The sequence below is a fragment of the Bos javanicus genome, chromosome 12 (genome assembly GCF_032452875.1).
Source record: "Bos javanicus breed banteng chromosome 12, ARS-OSU_banteng_1.0, whole genome shotgun sequence".
Taxonomy (NCBI): domain Eukaryota; kingdom Metazoa; phylum Chordata; class Mammalia; order Artiodactyla; family Bovidae; genus Bos; species Bos javanicus.
Genome location: NC_083879.1, coordinates 15,585,148 through 15,607,056, shown reverse-complemented (window position 1 = coordinate 15,607,056; position 21,909 = coordinate 15,585,148). Strand labels below are relative to the sequence as shown.

At 45.8% G+C, this 21,909-nt stretch overlaps 1 protein-coding gene and 2 non-coding genes across 4 annotated transcripts; all 3 read left to right on the top strand.

Annotated features, from left to right (window-relative positions):
• Nucleotides 1–648: 648 nt before the first annotated feature.
• TPT1 (tumor protein, translationally-controlled 1) lies at nt 649–4,965 on the top strand. Of its 2 annotated transcripts, XR_009739861.1 has the most exons (7): nt 842–1,011; nt 1,255–1,328; nt 1,887–2,077; nt 2,441–2,546; nt 3,329–3,445; nt 4,213–4,392; nt 4,481–4,965. XR_009739861.1 is itself a non-coding variant. In XM_061434548.1 (6 exons), exons 1-6 carry the CDS (start codon nt 843–845, stop codon nt 4,213–4,215), a joined length of 660 nt encoding a protein of 219 aa, XP_061290532.1. In that variant the 5' UTR covers nt 649–842; the 3' UTR covers nt 4,216–4,965. The 2 variants fall into 2 exon arrangements, 1 of the variants encoding a protein (XP_061290532.1); XM_061434548.1 differs by having other exon boundaries at nt 649–1,011; nt 4,213–4,965.
• Nucleotides 4,012–4,143, top strand: LOC133258698 (small nucleolar RNA SNORA31). Its single transcript, XR_009740150.1, has one exon. It is a non-coding gene; the product is annotated as a small nucleolar RNA SNORA31 (small nucleolar RNA).
• A 225-nt stretch (nt 4,966–5,190) lies between the features above and the next one.
• LOC133258699 (small nucleolar RNA SNORA31) lies at nt 5,191–5,318 on the top strand. Its single transcript, XR_009740151.1, has one exon. It is a non-coding gene; the product is annotated as a small nucleolar RNA SNORA31 (small nucleolar RNA).
• The last annotated feature ends 16,591 nt before the right edge of the window (nt 5,319–21,909 follow it).

The following is a 21,909-nucleotide window of genomic DNA, read 5'->3' as shown; positions in this document are numbered from 1 at the left end:
TTTTTTCAAAGGCCTTAATTCTAGACTAAGCGCAAAACAGAAACAGGAAGATTCTTTAGCTGCCTTAGGAACCACAAGCTTTCAAACACGAGACCAAACTGAGAGATAGGAAAGCTGTGCAAACTTCCTTGACAGTTTCCTTCCTTCTCAAGCCCCCTTGCAGACTCTACGCCCCCCACGATCATTCCCAGGGGGCTGGCAGGCCGAAGTGGGTCCCACAGACCGGACCTGGCTCCGCCCCACAAAGGAATCCGGAAACTCGAAGTGGGGCAGCCCTGGGACAAGCGCTGAAAAGTTCTGTAAGGTCCTCGGAGATCACAGGGGCTGGTCACAAGCCAAGTCCTCAGCCCTCATCGTCAAGGGAACCCTCCGTAAACGCAAAGTCCTTCACAGCAGCTGACGATGTCAGTTCCCAGAAACAGCCGGAGCTTGCGCGGCACTAGGCCTGGGGCGGAAACTTGAGATTTCATCTAAGCCCCACCCGGGCCTGGCACCTACCAGGGCCAACCCTGAGGCGCCGCCTCCACCACTCAGGGCCGGGGAGCGCCTTCCTCCTCCCTCCTCCCGCGCGCTCCTCACCTACCATTCCTCTCCCTCGCGCCATCAGGCATTTTCTCTCCGCCCCACCCCCTCCTCTGCCTTCCCCTTTCCCAGGACCGCCCGGCGAGCGCGGGGGGAACGCGTGGCCTTGTACCCCGGGGCCAAGTCCCCGGATGCGCCCCTCCCCTCCCCCACAGCGAGCGCTGCGGCCCCGCCCCTCGCGCAGCTCTGCGTGATGCGTCACCGCTCGCGGCGCTTCCGGAGGCGCCGCGCGCGATGACGTAGGGGGACGTGCCCTCTATATGAGGTCGGGGAGCGGCAGAGTCGGCCTTTTCCGCCCGCTCCCCCCTCCCCCCGAGCGCCGCTCTGGCCGCACTGCGCTCGCCCTGAGCTCCGGGCTCCTGCTAAGCCAGCGCCGCTGTCGCCTCCCTCCAGTCGCCATCATGATCATCTACCGGGACCTCATTAGCCGTGAGTCGGGACTGCACTGCCCCTCACACGGCGCGCAGGGCACGCGGCGGCATATGGGTGGAGGCGGGGGGTCGGTCGCCGCTGCCGCCGCCGCCGCCGCTGTCGTGGGTCTGAGGGGCGCTCCTTGGGGGCGCGCGCCGGGGCCCGGGGCGCCCGGGGAGGGGCGGCGCGGCGCGGCGCGGGAAATGGCGCCCGCTCGGGCCGCGGGCGCCTCGTGACGGGCGGGTCTGTGTTCCCGAGCAGATGACGAGATGTTCTCCGACATCTACAAGATCCGGGAGGTCGCGGACGGGCTGTGTCTGGAGGTGGAGGGGAAGGTGAGTCGGCCGGGCCGGGGCCGGGGCCGTGGCTGCGGCACGGGGGGGAGGCGAGGCCGGGCGGGCTCGGGTTTCCGCCGCTCCCCCGCCCGAGGTTGTGCAATCCTCCCCGTTGCCTCCTGGCGGAGGAGACTCTCTTTCCGGGCTCGGGTTTTTCTAGAAAACTGGAGGCGGAGCTGAGCCTGGAAATAGGTCCGCCACTTCGACGCCCATCCTCCCAGGCGGTCCGGGACAGACAGGTTATCTCCGGTTTGGGCGACCCAAGCGTTTTAGCGTCTGCACGGTTTTTCTTTGCTCAGCAACCCGACAGCCCATGCAAAATTTGCACTGTGTTGTAAATGACCCTTTTTTCGTTTGGGCCAACGAAGAGTTGTTGAACTGAGATGTTTCAGGAAAACGAAGGGCATAGATTTCCCCCCACGCCCCGTAGTGTTGATGGTTTTCAACGAGAATTAAGTGTTGAGGGATGACTGATGAAAGAGCTGCCAGCATAGATTTTTCGATGCGTTTATGGTAAGATCGAGGATGTGTTAGCGACTAAACTTTTTCTTAATGCAGATGGTCAGTAGGACAGAGGGTAACATCGATGACTCGCTCATTGGTGGAAATGCCTCCGCTGAAGGCCCCGAGGGCGAAGGTACCGAAAGCACAGTAATCACTGGTGTCGATATTGTCATGAACCATCACTTGCAGGAAACCAGCTTCACAAAAGAAGCCTACAAGAAGTACATCAAAGATTACATGAAGTCGTAAGTGATACTGACACACCCAATTGATGGATGAAAATCCTGTAGGATTTAGGGGTTGACTTGCTTTGAGATTTTTAACAGCAGGCGTGCTTGTCAAAGGCTTTTTTTTTTCTATTGATGAGCTCAGAAGGGGGGCTGCTTTTCTTTAAATATGAGGATACTGGAGGGTGCAGTGTGGTTTTACTTTTTTTAGAATAGTCCTTTGGTACAGAGTAAGCTGAGGTGAAATTCAAAGTTAGGAAGTCTTAAAACATCCCTCCTATGAGTGAGTGTAATCCCCGTGATATTTTGCTGGTTTCAGTTTGGAATTTTTACTGAATGGAAACTTCACTCAGAACTGATTAATATGTCAATATGTTTTAGAATCAAAGGGAAACTTGAAGAACAGAGACCAGAAAGAGTAAAACCTTTTATGACAGGGGCTGCAGAACAAATCAAGCACATCCTTGCTAATTTCAAAAACTATCAGGTAAATAACTTTAAAATATTTGGATCAAAGGATTGTATAATTTTAACTGAGCAAAACATGAGTTACTTGATGAGCCTCTGATGTAATTAAGTTGGAGTTATTTTTCTGTGTTCTGAGCAGTTTAAATACTGGACAGATTTTACTTCAGCAGTCTGGCTGTAGGGAGTTGCCTTCTCTGCTCCTAAGCAAGCATGTTTCCAGATCTTGTCTTCTGCTTCCAAAATCTTATTCGACTCAACATTTCCCAGTTGTTTGGAATTACTTGTGTACTCTGAAGTAGTCCTCTGGTTTTCTTTTTGCAACACCAGTATGTCTTGTTGCCACTGAAGCCCTTTCTGATCTGAGCTTGTCCTATTGAGAAGCTCCAGTGACTTTGTTTTACTGACACAACCTGGCTCTTTGGATTTTCCAGTTTCACACATCCTCTGGCCATACGATAACTTCTCATGTGATGTGCTCTTCTCACTGGGGGCCTTGTGTTCTCTGTGCTTGACTATGTAAACAGCCTTGTTTGTAGGGTTTAGACTGAGATGTGTGGGGTTAGGTTTCCAGGGAGCTCAGTGTCCCTGGATTGCTCTGAACTCTTAACATTTGATTATTAGTACTTTGCATTACCCGAAGTTTGATTAGTGAGCATTTTCCTCCTCATTAGAACTCATTAGTTGCTGACTAAATAGTGCCTCGATTAGATATTGGTGTTCTGAATCCTTTCATTTTTTTGTGTGTTTTGATACAATGCAGTCCTGTATAATCTAATTCTGGGTATTTGTTTGCTTCCTAAGTTCTTTATTGGTGAAAACATGAATCCAGATGGCATGGTTGCTCTGCTGGACTACCGTGAGGATGGTGTAACCCCATATATGATTTTCTTTAAGGATGGTTTAGAGATGGAAAAATGTGTAAGTATAAAGAAGTGTGTTGAAATCAGTCGTGTAAAAATGGAGGTATTACAACCTTTTAGCAAATAAACCACTTAATGATAATTGGGGGCTGGTTGGAAAGGCCATGATGTTACTAGCTTTTAGTAAATACAATTTAGAGCAGGCTGCTGACCGGATGGCCAGTTGCTTTAGTAAAATTAAATGAATATCTGCTGCGCAAGGAACTGCTAAAGGAGAAATGAAGCCACTCACTTATCTTGGCTTTCAGTAGCTTCCATGTAAATTAGGAGTAAAATAAATTTAAGGCTATGCTAGGGAATTCCCTGGTGGTCCAGTGGTTAGGACTCTGGGCTGCTACTGCCAAGGGCTGGGGTTTAGTCCCAGGTTGGGAAACTAAAATCCACAAGCTGCTTGGTGCAAAAACAATCTACCCTAAACAGGATCAGGGGCAGCAGTGACCAGAAATGTCAAAGGACAGTACAGATGTTTTGCCAAAGGGATTATTCAAAGAATGTGTGAGGTTTCTGTTGGAATAGGGTGGGTGGGCCTTCTCAGAACGACTTCTCTGATTTGTAAGGATGGTTCTGCATCCACTGATAGACCTTGAACAATCTGCAGTTGTTCCTTTGGTTTGCACTGGGATGCAAAAGCAACATCCCCGCGCTTTCTGTCTGTCCGTGTGTGTGGCAGCTCGGATTGAATAGGGGAGTACATCTGAAGCCTAGAAACTGAGATACTTTCATGCCAGAAAGGTGTGTTAATGGCCTCTTCCCTTGTTTTCCTAGTAACAAAGTTGGCAGTTACTTTGGATCAATCACCTGTCGTCATAACTGGCTGGCCACTGCTTTTCATCCACACAACACCAGGACTTAGACAGATGGGACTGATGTCATCTTGAGCTCTTCATTTGTTTTGAACGTTGATTTATTTGGAGCGGAGGCATTGTTTTTGAGAAAACGTGTCATGTAGGTTGTTTAAAAATAAAACGCATTTAAACTCATTGGAAAGAATGCCTCTTAGTTTAATATGTCATATCTAAATCCATCCTTGTAGCCTTCCTGGAGCAGCTAGAGTCTGGTTGTAGCCTACCACTAGAAAGCACCTTCAGATAACGTCTACAGTGAAACCACTTCCGGGACTTGGACTATACAAGAGTCAGAAGTAACTGAGTTTGGAGTAAAGGGAAAGACCATGCTCATGACAGTGCCAGCCAGCATTTGAAGTGGATTGCTCACACGTTTCATCACCTACAAATGGAAGTGGTTATCTGGAAGAGTTTACAAAAGAATAAAGAGAGACTAACACAGTTGGAAGCCAAGTACTGTCTGAGCTTATTTTAGAGCTGAGTTCTAGAGAAACCTAGACGTCTGGAATATTTTGTCAAACTCCTTGGAACAGGGTTGACAGACTGGCTCGCCCACCACCTGTTTTGTGGCTAAGGTGGTGCTTATATTTTTTAAGTGGTTCACAATAGCTTATGGGACATGAAAAAAATAAAGTTTGTGTCCAGTTTTACTAGGACACTACCATGCCCTGTATTGGGTGGTATTGGCTGGTTCTGACATTGCTAGAAAATATTAGTGACAGATCTAAAGGCCGCCTGCAAGCCTTGAGGTACCCACATGGCCCTTTATAGGAAAGATTTATGGGCCATTGTTTTAAAAGATGAAATTATAAATGGACTGTGGAGTAGGTGGTGGGCAGAGAGAAAAGCAAATGCTCTGTTTTATCTGTAAAAAGGTGTGGGCATCAGAATATGAAAACGCATCTATTTGACAGACCTGAAGCAGTTACTGTCTGCTAAGGTTTACACTACAGATGCAAGAAAAACATCCTCGCGCTTTCTGCCTGTCTGATTGTGGCAGCCCAGATTGAATGGGGGAACACAGGGCCAAACTTGGAACCCTACAAGCAAGGGACACAAGGAGTCCATGGGATGGTGCAGGGCCTCAGGTTGGTAGTGCCCCCTGGTGGCAGTCCAAATGATTGTTTGGAAACCGCAGTCATGCTGAAGGCAGTTTTAGACATTCTATTGTAAATAGCGTAGACAACATGCCAGTGATACAGGAGACCACTCACCTCTGAAACTAGTGGGAGAATGTTCAGGCAGGGGTCAGTGCTATGAAGGTGACAAGACAGTGGGAGAAGTAGCATAAGCTGTGACTTGATAGCGTGAGCTTGCATGCAGAAGGCTGAAAGGACAGGAATAGCAATACAGAGACTAGGAGTGAAGAGAGGCCAAGTAGTTGCCTGTGAAAGTGAAGTCGCTCAATTGTGTCTGACTCTTCAAGACCCCACGGACTGCAGCCTACCAGGCTCCTCTGCCCATGGGATTTTCCAGGCACGAGTACTGGAGTGGGTTGCTATTAGTAGCTCAGTTGTGTCCAACTCTGCGACCCCGTGGACTGTAGCCCACCAGGCTCCTCTGTCCATGGGGCTTTCCAGGCAAGAATACTGGAGTTGCCTAAGAAGGCTTATTTTGGATCGTTTTCTAGTTAGTGTCATCTGGGTCAAGATAACTGCGAGGCTAACAGGTGGTAGCTACTTCCTGTACACATCAGAAGGCATGTGTTTTGTGTCACTTGTCTAGTAAGAGGAAGCTGAAAAGGAAGGAGATTATGTGGGTATCTGGGAGCAAAGCATGCCAGGCAAAAGAGTAGTAAATTGAAGTAGAGTGTGGTTGACAGGTTCAGGGGACAAGGTGGCCGGGATGCTGGGCCCAAGATAGCAGGAGGACCTGAGCTAGAGAAGGAAGTGCACAGGAAAAGAGGAAACCAAATCACACCGAAGCCCCAAGAGGGCTTTGTGGGGCAGGGTGATGTGATCTGATCTAAAGGGTCATTTTGGGTGCTGGGTGGCCAGGTAAAAGCAAAGAGAACAGTGATGAACAATATGAGAGAGTGGCTTAGTCTAAGGTGGTAGTTGGACAGGTGATTCGAAGTTAGAGAAGAGGATTTGCTAAGGTGTTGAATGAGGTGAAAGATACAAGGGGGATGGCAAGTGTCTTGTCCTGATCATCTGGAAGAAAGGAGTTAACACAGGGAAGACAGTACAGGAAATCAAGGGTTCAGTTTTGAACAGGCTAGACTGGGATGCTGACTCAGGTGAATCAGGAAGAGAGCTGGAGAATTTGTCCAGAGATACAGGTTTCCCATGCTCTGAAGTAGGGCCTTCCTATGAAACCTTTCTTAGAGCAGAAATGGTATAAAGCAAAGCAGTAAACTCAGGGCAGCTGCATCTTGTTAATGGATGCATAGAATAAATTGAGATAAGCACAGATGCTCATATATCAGCGCTATGGCAGCTTGATACAGAGATGCTGAGTGTAGTTGTGGGGTGCATGCTGTCTCTTGAGGGCTCACTGCAAAAGAAATGCTGAATGCTGTTTTCAGTTGTAACCTATTTTTTCTATAGAAGAAATTTTCTCTGGATTTTGTTCGATTTGTGGAATCAGGTACTAGTGTAGCTATGTCTTTTCTAAAAGCAAAGTTGTCTAGAAGGATGTCTGCTGGGACAAATGCATGACATTTGAAGCTAAAACACGGAGTGAGGTCACCTAGATGGGATGGACTCAGCCCTCCAACGTGGAGACTGGTAACATGAAAAACCTACAAAGTGATTATGAGGGAACTGCCTTTGATGTAGGAAAACCAAGGGAGAGGCCGCCTGGAGGCCCAGTGGACACCATTTTAGGAAGGAGCAAGTCCACAGGGTTGCCTGTTGTAAATGAGTCAAGTAAGGTGACAGAATGGTAGACTTGGCAGGGGGTGGGTTTCAGCTGTAGGGAAGAAAACTTGAGATTGGCTCAAGAGAAGAGCAAACTCATGGGCAGCACGTTGCCCGTGAGATGTAATCATTCAAGGAGTACATGTTCTTATTACGTGTGCCTCTGCTTAAACTATAGATACGTAAGTAACTCATTGAAGCCATTAGACATGATTTTCTTAAAATCTAATTGGGGGACTTCTCTGGTGCTCCAGTGGCTAAGACTACTCCCAATGCAGGGGCCTGGATTCGATCCGCGGTCAGGGAAGCTGATCCCGTAAGTGGCGTCACCACTACTGTGAGGGCAGGTTTTCAACTACCAGCAAATTCTAATTTATTTTTTGAGAGCTTGTACATAGTGGGCTTCCCTGGTGGCCCAGACGTCTTATGGGAGTTCGAATGCCACAACTAAAGATCCCACATGTTGAAACTAAGACCCAGAGCAGCCATATAAATATTAAAAATAACCTCATTAGGTCACTGGTAAATATTGCATTGATGTAAATTCCATCTGAACTGCAGGGTTTAGGGTTTAACCAATAACTACAACTACACTGGCAAAACGGCAAGAAGAGCCGCAAAAATCTCAACCAACTTGAAAAAAATCCTGAAAACAAAGCCTCCTTGTAAAGTTCTGACCATCTGCATGCGTGTGCTTGGAGCTGCGACCTGGGCTAGCAGCCAGAACCCTCTCAGTAACAGAATTTAAACCAGGGGACTTGAATTAACTGACACGACATCCTACTGACTGGTGACTTGCATTTAGGTCATACCATACAACTCTTAATTCTATGAGAAAAGTCTGGCTAATGACCCCCTCATGGGCCACAAGCCTTTTCTTGCAAAAGCTCATTTTGTGGCAATTGGTGCCTGTTACCACAGACTTTGTCCATAAGAACTGAGGGCCCAACTTGCTGCTTTGGGGCTAGATTTATGACCCTCTGGGGTTGTGGAGGATACTTAAAAATCACTGCATTGAAAAAGTTTTCTTTTGATACTGTATAAAAATGTGCGCTACTTGGGATATTTGGTTCTTTTTATAACCTTTAACATTGTATTATTCCAAAGGAAAAGTCCTTGACTAAAGGACTTTAGCATACACAAGAAAAAGATGCTATGCACCTTTCACTGAATTAAAGCAGCTGCTGTGACAGCCATCTTGATAGATTTTGCAGATAGTTTAAAATGATTGAAGTCCTTCAGGTCCATCCTTTGGTTCAGTGGTGGTTTGGTGGACTGCATGCTTGTTGGCTGTCCAAAGCAGATTTCCGATACTGTGGGGGCATGTTTTCAACTACCAGCAAGTTCCAGTTTATTTTTTGAGAGCTTGTACATTGAGGGCTTCCCTGGTGTCTCAGATGGTAAAGAGTCGGCCTGCAATGCAGGAGACCTGGGTTCAATCCCTGGATCGGAAAGATCCCCTGGAGTAGGAAATGGCAACCCACTCCAGTATTCTTACCTGAAGAATCCCCACGGACAGAGGAGCCTGGAGCGCTACAGTCCATGGAGTCACAAAAAGTCAGACACAACTGAGTGACTAAGCACAGCACATTGTGGATTTGTGCTGCTAAAAATGCACTGAAAGCCTCAAGTGGATGTGGTTTTAGCAGGAGTCCATACAACTAAGTGAGAAAAATGCCAACTATGGGCCTGGGGGAGGGGTTGGGATTCTTTCCAAAGTAACTGCTTGCTCAGAGGTTTTTCCTTCAATGACCTCCCTACTCCTGCTCCAGGGCACACCTGACATCTGCTTTCCTTTATATATGCGTGGTGCTCTTTTCTGAGCTTTGAGGTAGAGCAGGGAGGGGGAGCACCGTAAGCTGTGCGTTTGCATATATGACTCACCATTTAGGAGAAATGAGAACTCATACCAGGCAACTCACTTGTGTATGTTGAACTCCTTTACTCCAGGACTTTTCCTTTAGAGTAGTGCAGTGTTAAAGGTTATAGAAAGAAGCAAATATCCAAAGGAGTAGCTCACTGGGAGAGGGCTAAAGCCACAATCACCTGTCAAGAGATTACGGTACTATAACTTACCTGGTGGTTCAGTGGTTAAGACTACTTCCAATGCAGGAAGCAAGGGTTTGATCCCTGGTTGGGAAACTAAAATCCCACATTGCTATGCAGTGTGGCCAAGACAATTAAAAAAAAATTTGCACTATTTCTTAAAAAACTAAAATTAGAGCTACCTTATGATCCAGTGCTTCCCTAGTGGCTCAGGCAGTAAAGCGTCTGTCTGCAATGCAGGAGACCCGGGTTTGATCCCTGGGTTGGGAAGATCCCGTGGAGAAGGAAATGGCAGGCCACTCCAGTATTCTTGCCTGGAAAATCCCATGGACCGCGGAGCCTGGTAGGCTACCGTCTATGGGGTCGCAGAGAGTCGGACACGACTGAGCGACTTCACTTTCACTTTATGATCCAGCAATATCACTCCTGGGCATATATCTAGAGAAAACGAATTTGGAAAGATACGTTCACCCCAGTGCAGCACTATTTACAATAGCAAAGACATGGAAGGAACCTAAATGTCCATCCATGGGTGAATGGACAAAGATGTCATATGTATATGTGTGTGTATCTATACATACACGATGGAGTATTAGTCATAAAAAGAATGAAATGCCATTTGCAGCAACAGGAACGGACCTAGAGATGATCACACTGAATGAACTAATAGACAAATACCATGACGTTGCTTATATGTGGAATCTTTAAACATGGTGTAAATGAACTTATTTTCAAAACAATCACAGGTGCAAAAAACAAACTTACAGTTACCAGGGGGAAAGGCCAGGAAGAATAAATCGGGAGATTGGGATTGACATAAAATAGCTACTAAGAACCTACTGTATAGCACAGAGAAGTCTACTCAATATTCTAATTATCCATGTTGGGACAGAATCTAAAAAAAGAGTGGTGGTGGTTTAGTCACCAAGTCGTGTCTGACTCTTTGCGACCCCATGGACTAGCCTGCCAGGCTCCTCTCCATGGGATTATCCAGGCAAGAATACTGGAGTGGGTTGCCACGTCCTTCCCCAGGGGATTTTCCCGACCCGGGTATCGAACCTAGGTCTCCTTCACTGTAGGCAGATTCTTTACCAACTGAGCTACAAGGGAAGCCATATGTATAACTGACTCACTTTGCTGTATAGCAGAAACAACACTGTAAATCAACTATACTCTAATAGAAATCGGCAGCTTCCCTGGTAGCTCAGTTGGTAAAAAATCCACCTGTGATGCAGGAGACCCTGGTCCGATTCCTGGGTCGGGAAGATCCAATGGAGAAGGGATAGGTTACCCACTCCAGTATTCTTGGGTTTCCCTTGTGGCTCAGTTGGTAAAGAATCTGCCTGCAATGCGGGAGGCCTGGGTTCGACCCCTGAGTTGGGAAGATCCCCTGGAGAAGGGAAAGGCTACCCACTCCAGTATTCTAGCCTAGAGAATTCCATGGACTGTATATCCATGGGGTCACAAAGAGTCTGACACGACTGAGCAACTTTCACTTTCTAATAGAAATGAATTTAAAACAAAAATTTTTTTTAAGTTTACAGTATTTTAAATAGTCTCATAGAGCAAGTAGATGTTACTTAGTCCTGAGTTTCTGTCATTTAGTTTGACACCAGAAATCCAGTTGTGTACTTGGTGATTTTCCTCATGTTTAAAGATAGCGGGAGAACCCTAGCTTATTATCAAACACAGCTTGCCCATGGTCTTGACAACAGGACAGGGTTATCAAATTACTCCACCAAGTGCATAATCTACCATTCCCTGAGCAGCTGGTAGAAATTTGGCAAATCACAGAGAAAGTTGGTATTTTGTGGACATCTATTCAAAACAGAGCTAAATGTGTAATTTCCTTCTTGAGTAATTTGGAAGTCTCCCTCAAGAACTGCCAATTTATAGTTTGAGTCAGATATCTAAACTAATATTCAACCTAGGGGGGAAAACTGGCAGGTGAAAGGGTGACAGTTATTGCAGATGAAGTTAAAAGGAAAATACACCTCGTGCCTGCCCCACACAGAAGGAATGGTGTGTATCAGCAGATGGCAAGCACAAAATTGGAAGCCCAGTCAACAACTCTTGGTGTGGTGCGTTACAATATCTTTCTCCATCACCTCGCAGGCACCCCATCCTGCCAAAGCCTCCATTGTATTGATGCCACATGGATGGATTTTGTCAGGTGGAACACGGGCTGGGTGGCAGTACCCTTGGTTGTTGCTGTAATAGCAGGATGGCAAGTACCAACTGCTGGCATCTATTAAAAGCCAAAGTGACTAAGCTTTTGAAAGTTGGTTAAGTAATGTGCCACCTGTTCCCTGCTCCACAGACAAGGGAGGAGGAGGGTTGAGTGTGAATGTGGGAGCAGCGGAGATTTTAGCATCCCAAGAGCATCCTGGAGGCTTGTGTTTCTGGGGGAGTTATTTAGCCCTATGGTTTATGGAGCGGAGAGTTGTGCAAAACCCCTTCCAGCTATTGCTAAGCTTCCTCTCTCAGTATCCTGTGGGACGTGCCAAATGCCCTAGCTATTTCTTAGTGAGTTTGAGATTGACGTGTACACTCTGATAAATTTAAAATGGATAATCAACAAGGACCTACTGTAGAGCACAGGGAACTCTGCTCAATGTTACATGGCAGCCTGGATGGGCGGGGAGTCTGGGGAGAATGGATCCATGTGTATGTATGGCTGTGTTGCTCTGCTGCGCACCTGAAACTGTCACATTGTTAACTGGCTCTTCCCAGGTGGTTCAGTGGTGAAGAGTCCACCTGCAGGAGATTCGAGTTCGATCCCTGGGTAGGGAAGATCCCCTGGAGGAGGGCATGGCAACTCACTCCAGTATTCTTGCCTGGAGAATCCCCATGGACAGAGGGCTACAGCCCATAGGGTCGCAAGAGTCAGACACGACTTAGCAACTGAGCACGCACGCACATGCTCCAATATAAAATAAAAGGCAAAAAAAATCCTGTGGTGAGTTTGCCGGATGTTCCCTCCTATCCCCTCAGGGTGCCTGTGCCTGAAGCCATTCCTCCGCCCCCTCCCCATCTGCCTGCATTCACGACTTGGGGGATGGGAGAGGTGAGTGTGCTCTGTTGGAAGCTGGTAACCAGGCAGGTGGAGCCGGGTAAAATGGCCAGAAATGGAGGGGGCTTATTGGTCCCAGTGAAGTTTGTTCTCTTGTGCAGACAGTAGGCAGCTGGCCAGTATATACTCAGATTCACTCGTGTAAACTAAAAGTGCAAGTGTGAGCTTTGACCAGATGGAGCCTGACATTTGGCTCTTCTCCAAGATGGGAGAAAAGCTGTGGACGCCTACAAAGAACAGGGGGGTTTTAGGGGTTGAGCAGTTTTCCCATTCCAGACCGACTTTTGCTTTTTTTCCTCAGTCAAAGCTAAGGCTGTGAGAATGACCCATTTGATGGAATGACTGATAGAGAATTCCCACAGGGTTATCACCAAGCGGGTGTGTCCAAATTGCCAGGTGAGTCACCATATTTTTTTGTGGTGAGGACACTTAAGATCTACCTTCTTAACAAATTTCAACTATTCAATAAAGTGTTATCTACAGTAAAACAAAAACAAAAAAACACCCTGCTAGCTGGGGACTGCATTTACTCTTTCTACTTTGTTTCTGGGGCTTCTCAGGTGGCTGTAGTGATAAAGAACCCACCTGCCAATTCAGGAAACGTAAGAGATGCAGGTTTGATCCCTGTTTGGGGAGATCCCCTGGAGAAGGGCATGGCAACCCACTCCAGTATTCTTGCCTGGAGAATCCCATAGACAGAGGAGCTTGGCGGGCTACAATCCATAGAGTTGCAGAGTGGGACCTGATGGAAGCGACTCAGCATGCACGCATGCACTTTGCATCTAGGTGTAGAGCTTGGGAAGATGCCAATGGAAAGCTGTTTTTTTAAGGAAGCCACCCACCATTTCCTTCAATATAAACTTATAATGAAATTCTGTACAAAACCCTTCACAGCTGGGCCACTTGCTTACCTGTTCAAGCTTCCCTGCCTCTTTTTACCATCCGCTCTCTGCTGCGAGGGGGAGCGCAGGCAGAGTGATTCTGACCTGCTGCACGGAAGTCTTGTTCTTTTCTTGAAGATTTCACTGCATTTTCTCTTGGAAGAGTTTACTGATTCCTCCAACCATTCCATCCACCCTCCGTGCTCCAGTGAGGTAACTGTCCTCCACTTTACTGAAGTCACTGAATTCCTTGTCTTTGCTTCACTGTTATTCCTGAAATCAAGGAGGGGGTTTTGTCAGTCTCCCTTCTTTGCCGATGGCATTCTGTACAGATTTGCTGATGGGGTAAATAGTGAGCTTTCAATTTCTCTGTGTGGCTCCTGTTTTCAAACGCAGTCTCTAAGTTTGGGAAAGTGGATAACCAGACCAGAATGTGTGGTCTGTAGGACAGCAGTATCTTCTTGCTGAAGTGCTTGCGTCACAAGCCGCTGGTCCCAGCAGTGCCTTACGGAGTCAAAGGTGAAGGTACCTAATTGCAAAGAATGCAAAATGCTTCTCTTCTGTCTTAATGGTGAAATATTTCTTTTTCAGAGCACCTCACGTGTGTGAATGCTTAGCTTCCCCTAGTGTCTGGAATTAACGGTTATGCTCTTTGTATTGGCTGCTGCATGACGGGCTTTTTCTTATCCATCCTGGATCCCCAGGTTGTGTCCCAGTGATCCCACGGTGGGAGATGCGCATTTTGCTGAATCCGGAAAAATGCAGCGCCCTTGTCTCATCCCTGGTGGTGCTTCAGAATATCCTGGTGTGATTTTTCCAAATACAGATGGAACTCTGCATGCCACATAATAGACAGAGGGGTTTCTATACATTAAGTCGGAAACTGAAGAGGATCTTAAACTTTCCCTGTTTTCAAGCTAACAAGTTAGCCTACCACAGTTCCATGTACATTTTATGAAAAGACTTCCCTGGGGGTCCAGCGGCTAAGACTCTGCACTCACAATGCAAGGGCCCGGGTTTGCTCCCTGGTCGGGAAGTAGATTCCACATGCTGCAACTAAGAGTTTGCATGCTGCAACTAAGATTCAGCATAGCCAGATAAATAAGTAAAATACTTAAAAAGACACAAGACCTCTAGGTTAGAGATAATGGTCTACCACTCACAGCAAAAACAGTGGCCAGAGCAGCATCTTGCATTGGGTCCCATCCCCCACCCCCAACAGAGTGACATGGTGAGGGCCAGACGGTCCCAGCGCTTGCAGTGGGGTGCACTACAGCATTAGGAGCTTACAAGGCTACTAACATATCTGCCCATCCTTCCCTTTGGATAAGCACATTACTTACATACCTGGAATGCAGGCAAGTCTCTGCAGGAAATGGGAAGATATCTCTAGTTTAAGGTATCTCTGAGGAGCTACATCTCCAAATCTCTTCAGAGGGATACCCTGTCTCTACATTCCAAGGATGTCTATTATTTAAACATATTCCTTGCAAATTTGAAGATGATTCAGAGAAGTGGAAAGCTATCTCATGCTCTTGGAGACTGGAAGAATTAATTGTGTTAAAATGGTCATCCTACCCAAAGTAATCTACAGATTTAATGTGATCTCTATCAAATTACATGACATTTTTCACAGAACTAGAATGTATAATCCTAAAATTTATAGAGAACCATAAAAGGCCCAGAATTGCCAAAGTAATCATGAGCAAAAGGAACACAGCTGGAGGCATAACCCTCCTAGACAATATTACAAAGCTACAGTAATCAAAACAGCATTGAACTGGTACAAAAACAGACATATGGCTCAATGGAACAGAATTAGAAACAAAAACAATAAGCCCACACACCCATGGTCAGTTAATCTCCAACAAAGGAGGCAAGAATATACAATGGAGAAAAGACAGTCTCATCAGCAAGTCGTGCTCAGAAAGCTGGACAGCCTCATGTAAATCAGTGAAGTTAGAACACTCTCTCACATGATACACAAAAATAAACTCAAAATGGCTTAAAGACTTAAATATAAGACATGACACCATGAAACTCCTAGAATAAAATATAGGTACACCATTCTCTGACATAAATTATACTGATGTTTCCTTAGGTCAGTCTCCCAAGGCAATAAAAATAAAAGCAAAAATAGACAAATGAGGCTTAATCAAAATTAAAAGCTTTTGCACAGCAAAGGAAACCATAAACAAAATGAAAACACAACAACCTATGGACTGGGAGAAAATATTTGCAAACAATGTGACAGATAAGGAATTAATTTCCAAAATACACAAAAAGCTCAGATAGCTTAATAATTAAAATAAATAAATTAAAAAATGGGCAGAAGACCTAAATAGACATTTCTCCAAAGAAGACATACAGATGGTCCAATAGGCACATGAAAAGGTGCTCAATATCACTAATTATTAGAGAAATGCAAACAAAAACTATAATGAGGTATCACCTCAAACTGGTCAGAATGGCCATCATTAAAAAGTCTACAAATAATAAATGCTGGAGAGAATGTTGAGAAAAAGGAACCCTCCTACACTTCTGGTGGGGAATGTAAATTGGTGCAGCTAATACAGAGAACAGTATGGCAGTTTCCTGGGCCTTCCCTGGTGGCTCAGATGGTAAAGAAACTGCCTGCAATGTGGGAGACCTCGGTTTGATCCCTGGGTTGAGAAGATCCCCTGGAGGAGGGCATGGCAACCCACTCCAGTATTCTAGCCTGGAGAATCCCCAAGGACAGAGGAGCCTGGAGGGTTATAGTCCACAGGGTCACAAAGAGTCGGACGTGACTGAGCGACTAAGCACAACACAGCACATATGGCGGTTCCTTAGAACTCTAACAACAGAGTTACTATATGACCCAGGAATCCCACTCCTGGGCATATATTGGAGAAAACTTGAATTCAAAAAGTTACATGCACTCCAATGTTCATAGCAGCACTATTTACAATAGCCACGATATGGAAGCAAAGTAAAAGTCCACTGACAGATAAATGGATAAAGAAGATGTGGTCTATCTATCAACCTATCCATGTATGTACACACAGGGACACACACACACACACACAGTGGAATGCTGTGCTATGCTAAGTCACGTCAGTCGTGTCCGACTCTGCGACCCCATAGACGGCAGCCACCAGGCTCCCTGTCCCTGGGATGCTCCAGGCAAGAGCACTGGAGTGGGTTGCCATTTCCTTCTCCACAGTGGAATACTACTCAGTCGTAAAAAGAATGAAATAAGGCCATTTGCAGCAACATGGATGGACCTAGGGTTTATCATACTAAGTGAAGTGAGTCAGACAGAGACAGACATTGTATGATATCACTTACATGAGGAATCTAAAAAATAATGCAAATGAATTTATATACAAAACAGAAACAGGCTCACAAACATAGTAAACAAACTTACGGTTACCAAAGGGGAAAGGGGAGGAGGAGGGATAAATTGGGAGTTTGGGATTAGCAGATACAATGTACCAAACATAAAATAGATAAACTACAAAGTCCTACTATATAGCACAGCAACTATATTCAGTGTTTTGTAATAAACCATATGGAAAAATATGAAAAAGAACAAAATATATATGAACCACTTTGCTGTACACCTGAAACTAAGATAACACTGTACATCAACTAAACTTCAATTAAAAAAAAAACACCCAAATATGCCTTTTTCTCAGAAGACCCAGACCAAACTGGAGTATGAAAGTCTTGAAGAATTGTTTCCAACATGCAAACTCATAGAAAAAGAACAGCAACTCTATAGGAAAATGGGCAAGGAGTATAATCAGAGAGTTCACAGAAAAGAGACTCCTCCTCACTCAGAATACAAGCAATACAAGTAAAAACTGCACTCTGATATTATTTCTGATGGGCTTCCTTGGTGGCTCAGTAAAGAGCCCACTTGCCAATGCAGAGATGCAGGTTTGATTCCTGGGTGAGGAAGATCCCCTGGAGAAGGAAATGGCAACCCACTCCAGTATTCTTGTCTGAAGAATCCCATGGACAGAGGAGCCTGGTGGGCTACAGTCCATGGGGGCACAAAAGAGTTGGACACAACCTAGAGACTAAAAACAGCAACAGTAATTCTTTCTGACCCATCAGATTGCAGATAGAACACTGTGCTATTCCTCTGTTGTGGAGGCTGCACACAACAGAAATAAGCAGCCCCGAAACTAACACATCACATCACAGATGCACGTAACCACTGACCACGACCTTCCTTTCTAGCAGTTTATTCTACTTATATAATCACTGCAAATGAACTAGTGTATATAGAAAGCTGTTCTTTGAGGTATCATTTGTGATTGTGATGGAGGGCTGTTTGAATAAATTATGGCATTGTCTCAGTCCACGTGGGCTCCTATGACAAAGCACCATAAACCGGGGGGCTTGAATGGCACAGTTGTTCCTGACGGTTCTGGAGGCTGGAGCATAATCGGGTTCTGCTGAGGGCCCACTGCCTGGTTTGGAGATGGCCATCTTCTCACTGTGTCCTCACGTGGTGGAAGATGGTGAGGGAGCTTTCTGGGGTCTCTCGTAAGGACACTAATCCCATTCATGAGGGGTCCACCCTTATGACCTAATCACTTCTCAATGGCCCTATTCCTAATAGCATCACATTGGAGGTTAGAATTTCCACAGGTGAATTTTGGGAATGCACACCCACAGCAGGTGTTGTGCAGGTTGAAATATTTGTTTATTGAAATGATATGCAATCATAAGAATGAAGAAGTCTTCATGTACTGCTATGAAATAATCTTCAAAAAATATTTTTGTGTGAAAAAGCAAAGTACAGAACAGTGTGTTCAGGAAAAAAAAAAAAAAAGCTTATTTGCTAGTATGGGCGTAGAATGTCTCTAAAGGATACAAAGGGCTTCTCAGGCGGTGCTAGTGGTAAAGTACCTGCCTGCCAATGCAGGAGACTATTAAGAGACATGGGTTCGACCCCTGGGTCAGGAAGATCCCCTGGAGAAGGGCATGGCAACCCACTCCAGTGTTCTTGCCTGGAGAATCCCATGGATAGAGGAACTTGGTGGGCTACAATCCACAGGGTCGCAAAGAGTCAGACACAAGTGAAGCGACTTAGCACACAAAGGATACACAAAGATAGGAAATCTCTGGAAGGAAACCGGAAATACTCCAGGAAGGAGACTCCTCACTGTGGACTTTTTGTAACCTTGATTCGTGTGAATGTGTTATTCATTAAATGAATTCAATGTTTTACAAGCTGAGCCCCATGCCACACCTACTTAATCAGAATGTCTACATTTAAAAAGTCCTTTTGGAGACTCTGTCACCAGCTTGGGGCTGAAGAACCAGTCTTATAGCAGGAACTATGGGCAGGGAATGACTTCACTAGATAACCAAACAGCAGACAATCAGCATAGCTAGTTCACAGTTCCCCTCTCTTGCTGGAACAAAACATAAAGCACCAGAGTAGAAAGAAGTCTCAAAAGTCAGTGAATGGGGACTTCCCTGGTGGTCCAGTGGCTAAGACGCCTCCCTCCCAATGCAGGGGGCCTGGGTTGGATCCCTGGAACTAGATCCCACGTGCCGCAACTAACAGTTCACATGTCACAACTAAAGACTCTGCATGTCACAACCAACACCTGGAGAGCCAAGGAAAAACATTAATATTAAAAAAAAAGAGGACTTCCCTGGTGGTCCAGTGGATAAGAATCCGCCTGCCAATTCAGGGGACATGGGTTCGATCCCTGGTCCGGGAGGATTCCACATGCCACAGAGCAACTAAGCCTGTAGCCACAGCTACTGAAGTCTGCTAGCCTAGAGCCCCGTGCTCTGCAACAAGAGCAGCCACCGCAAGGAGAAGCCAAACACTGCAATGAAGAGTAGCTCCTGCTTGCTGCAACTAGAGAAAGCCCTCCCACGGCAACGAAAACCCAGCGCAACCAAAAATGATAAATAATAAATAAATAAGAGAGAAGTCACCAATGCTCCCCGCTTCAGTGCTCAGGGCCCTCAACCTACAGTCCTCTTGGCCAACGTGCCCTGAGCCTTGCATTTCTGCAGGCGGCTTGGCCTCATTTTCCACAGGCTATGTCAACATTTTAATGCACTTAAACTTACATTTTTGGGGGGAGGGGGCAGTTTACAGTAGTACACACATAAGTTATGTTGGGCTGGACTTTCTACTAGCTGAAACTCCTGTCTTTCAGCTGTGCCCCCCACAGACGCGGGTGCTGCTGCACACGCAGGAAACTTATTAATACACTGTGACACTGTTCTCTCACTTTGCACACCAGATGTTTCAGCATCTGATTTGTGCCGTCTGTGGTTTCCTTCCTTCTTCTTTTTCTGAAATTCCATTTTAGGCCTGCTAAAGTACATGGAAGATGATACCGTTTTGCATTCATTTGGCAAACCTAAGAAAAAAGTAATTATTTCAAATTCTGGAAGAAAGCATGTAGGATTAGCACAGCACAGAGCTGATGTCTTGAAATCTGGGTTCTAACTGAAACCCCAACCTGTACTAACTGTGACAACTGCAACATCTTAACTTCTCCAGGCCTTAGTATCTTCCTCTAGAAAATGCAGACTAATACTCTGGTTTAGTAAATGGTTCAATAAATGGAGGATATCATAGGAATCTCTTTACCATGAGAAAATTTTTTTTTTTTCCATCATGCCAAATGGCCCAACCAGGGATTGAATGTGTGCCCTTCGCAGTTAAAGCAAGGAGTCCTAACCACTCGACCACTTGGGAGGTCCCAGGAAATTCTTATACACCGGTCTCTACTGTGAATCAGGTGCAAAATATGGGATGCCTGTTCACATTCTCTTAAAAAATTTTTTTTTAATTTTTAGTCTTTATTGAGTTTGTTACAATATTGCTTCTGTTTTATGTTTTGTGTGTTTTTTTTTTTTTTTTTGGTCACAAGGCACCTGGGATCCTAGCTCCTGGGCCAGGGATTGAACCTGCAACCCCTGAACTGGAAGGTGAAGTCTTAACCACTGGACCGCCAGGGAAGTCCCCACATTCTCTTTTACACAGCCTTGATAAAATGTTTCAAAAATATGTTTTAGCTCATGGGCATTACCTACTACTGTCCTCAAAATTTATTTTCACTCAAAATCTCCTTGCCATCATGCATTCAGCAGTTTGAGAGACAGCTGACAACACAGGCCTGTGGACTAAACCCTGGACGGGGAGCCCTGAGTCCTGACTCCAGTACTGGCCCAGACCCCCAAAGCCACAGAGCAGCAGTCCAAGATGAGATGATTCAGTTCAGTTCAGTCACTCAGTCGTGTCCGACTCTTTGCGACCCCATGAATCGCAGCACGCCAGGCCTCCCTGTCCATCACCAACTCCCGGAGTTCACTCAGACTCACGTCCATCGAGTCGGTGATGCCATCCTGCCATCTCATCCTCTGTCGTTCCCTTCTCCTCCTGCCCCCAGTCCCTCCCAGCATCAGAGTCTTTTCCAATGAGTCAACTCTTCGCGTGAGGTGGCCAAAGTATTGGAGCTTCAGCCTCAGCATCAGTCCTTCCAAAGAACACCCAGGACTGATCTCCTTTAGAATGGACTGGTTAGGTCTTCCCATCTTCTATACATCTATTCTTCCTGAGCCCTTAGGCCACTGAGTCTTTATTCAAACTTGTCTGAGCCACTCTAAGATTCTTGTTCAGCGTTAACAAGTTGTTAGATGTCACTTTAAAATGGGTGAGCTGGGACTTCCTGGAAGTCTGGTGCTTAGGTCCAGTGGTTACGACTCTGAGCTTTCACTGCAAGGGGTAAATGTTCGATCCCTGGTCAGGGAAGTTCCACCTGCTGCGTGGTGAGGCAAAAAAAAAAAAAAAAATCTAAAATGGGTGAGCTGGGGATTCCAGTGGTCAGGACTCGGTACTTTCACTGCCTTGGGTGCGGGTTTGATCCCTGGTGGGGGATCTAAGATCTCACAAGCTACATGGTACCACCAAAGGGAAGGGGTTGGTGAGCCTAGCATCTTCCTGTACTGTATGAATCTTCCCTCTGTGTGTTCGTGTTCTTCTTATTTCCAAAACAGAACATTAAAAATGCAAAGCTGGTTTTAGTCTTGTAGGGTGATGCCTTCGCTTTTGGTCTGTTTCTGGAGGAAATGCTGGAAACGTGCCTGAAAAGCTGTGCTGTTGTACCTGGGGCTGGAAATGCCAGGTCACAGCCCTTCCCGCAGATGCCTGGCCGTGGAGGGGAGGGTGGAAAATGTGTCCAAGAACTGATGGAGTAAGATTCGTATTTCATGGCAAGGTGAGAAGAATTTAAGCATAAAACTGTTCTCTGCCTGTTCGGACCTCCTCCCTCTCCTTTTATGCGTGTGTGCATTTACGTTAACCAGACCTCCTCGGAGGATAACCTTCCTTAATCTCAACAAAAGTCACAACTTCTTAGGGGATAACCTTCTTTCTTAGTCTTGTAAGAGGCCACGAGGACCCCTGACCCAGTACTCGCTCTGTAGTGCAATCTGGATTGTGTAAATGGTCTATAACGCGTACAGCCCTCTGTCTCAAAAATTTGTATAACTTGACCTCTAACAGGCAGAACAGTCCTCAGAACTTTCTAAGAGGTTGTTTCCTTGTCCTAATCCTCGGTTTGGCTTTAGTGAAATGAATTTCCATTTTTTTTTTAGACTGACTAATTTTTTCTTTGACAGGATATTAGGATGTGAAATAAAATGCATAGTCTATGGCAAGACGAGAAAAATTGAAACAGAAAAGATCTTCTCTGCCCTTTGGCCCCTCTCTTCCCCCTGCTGTG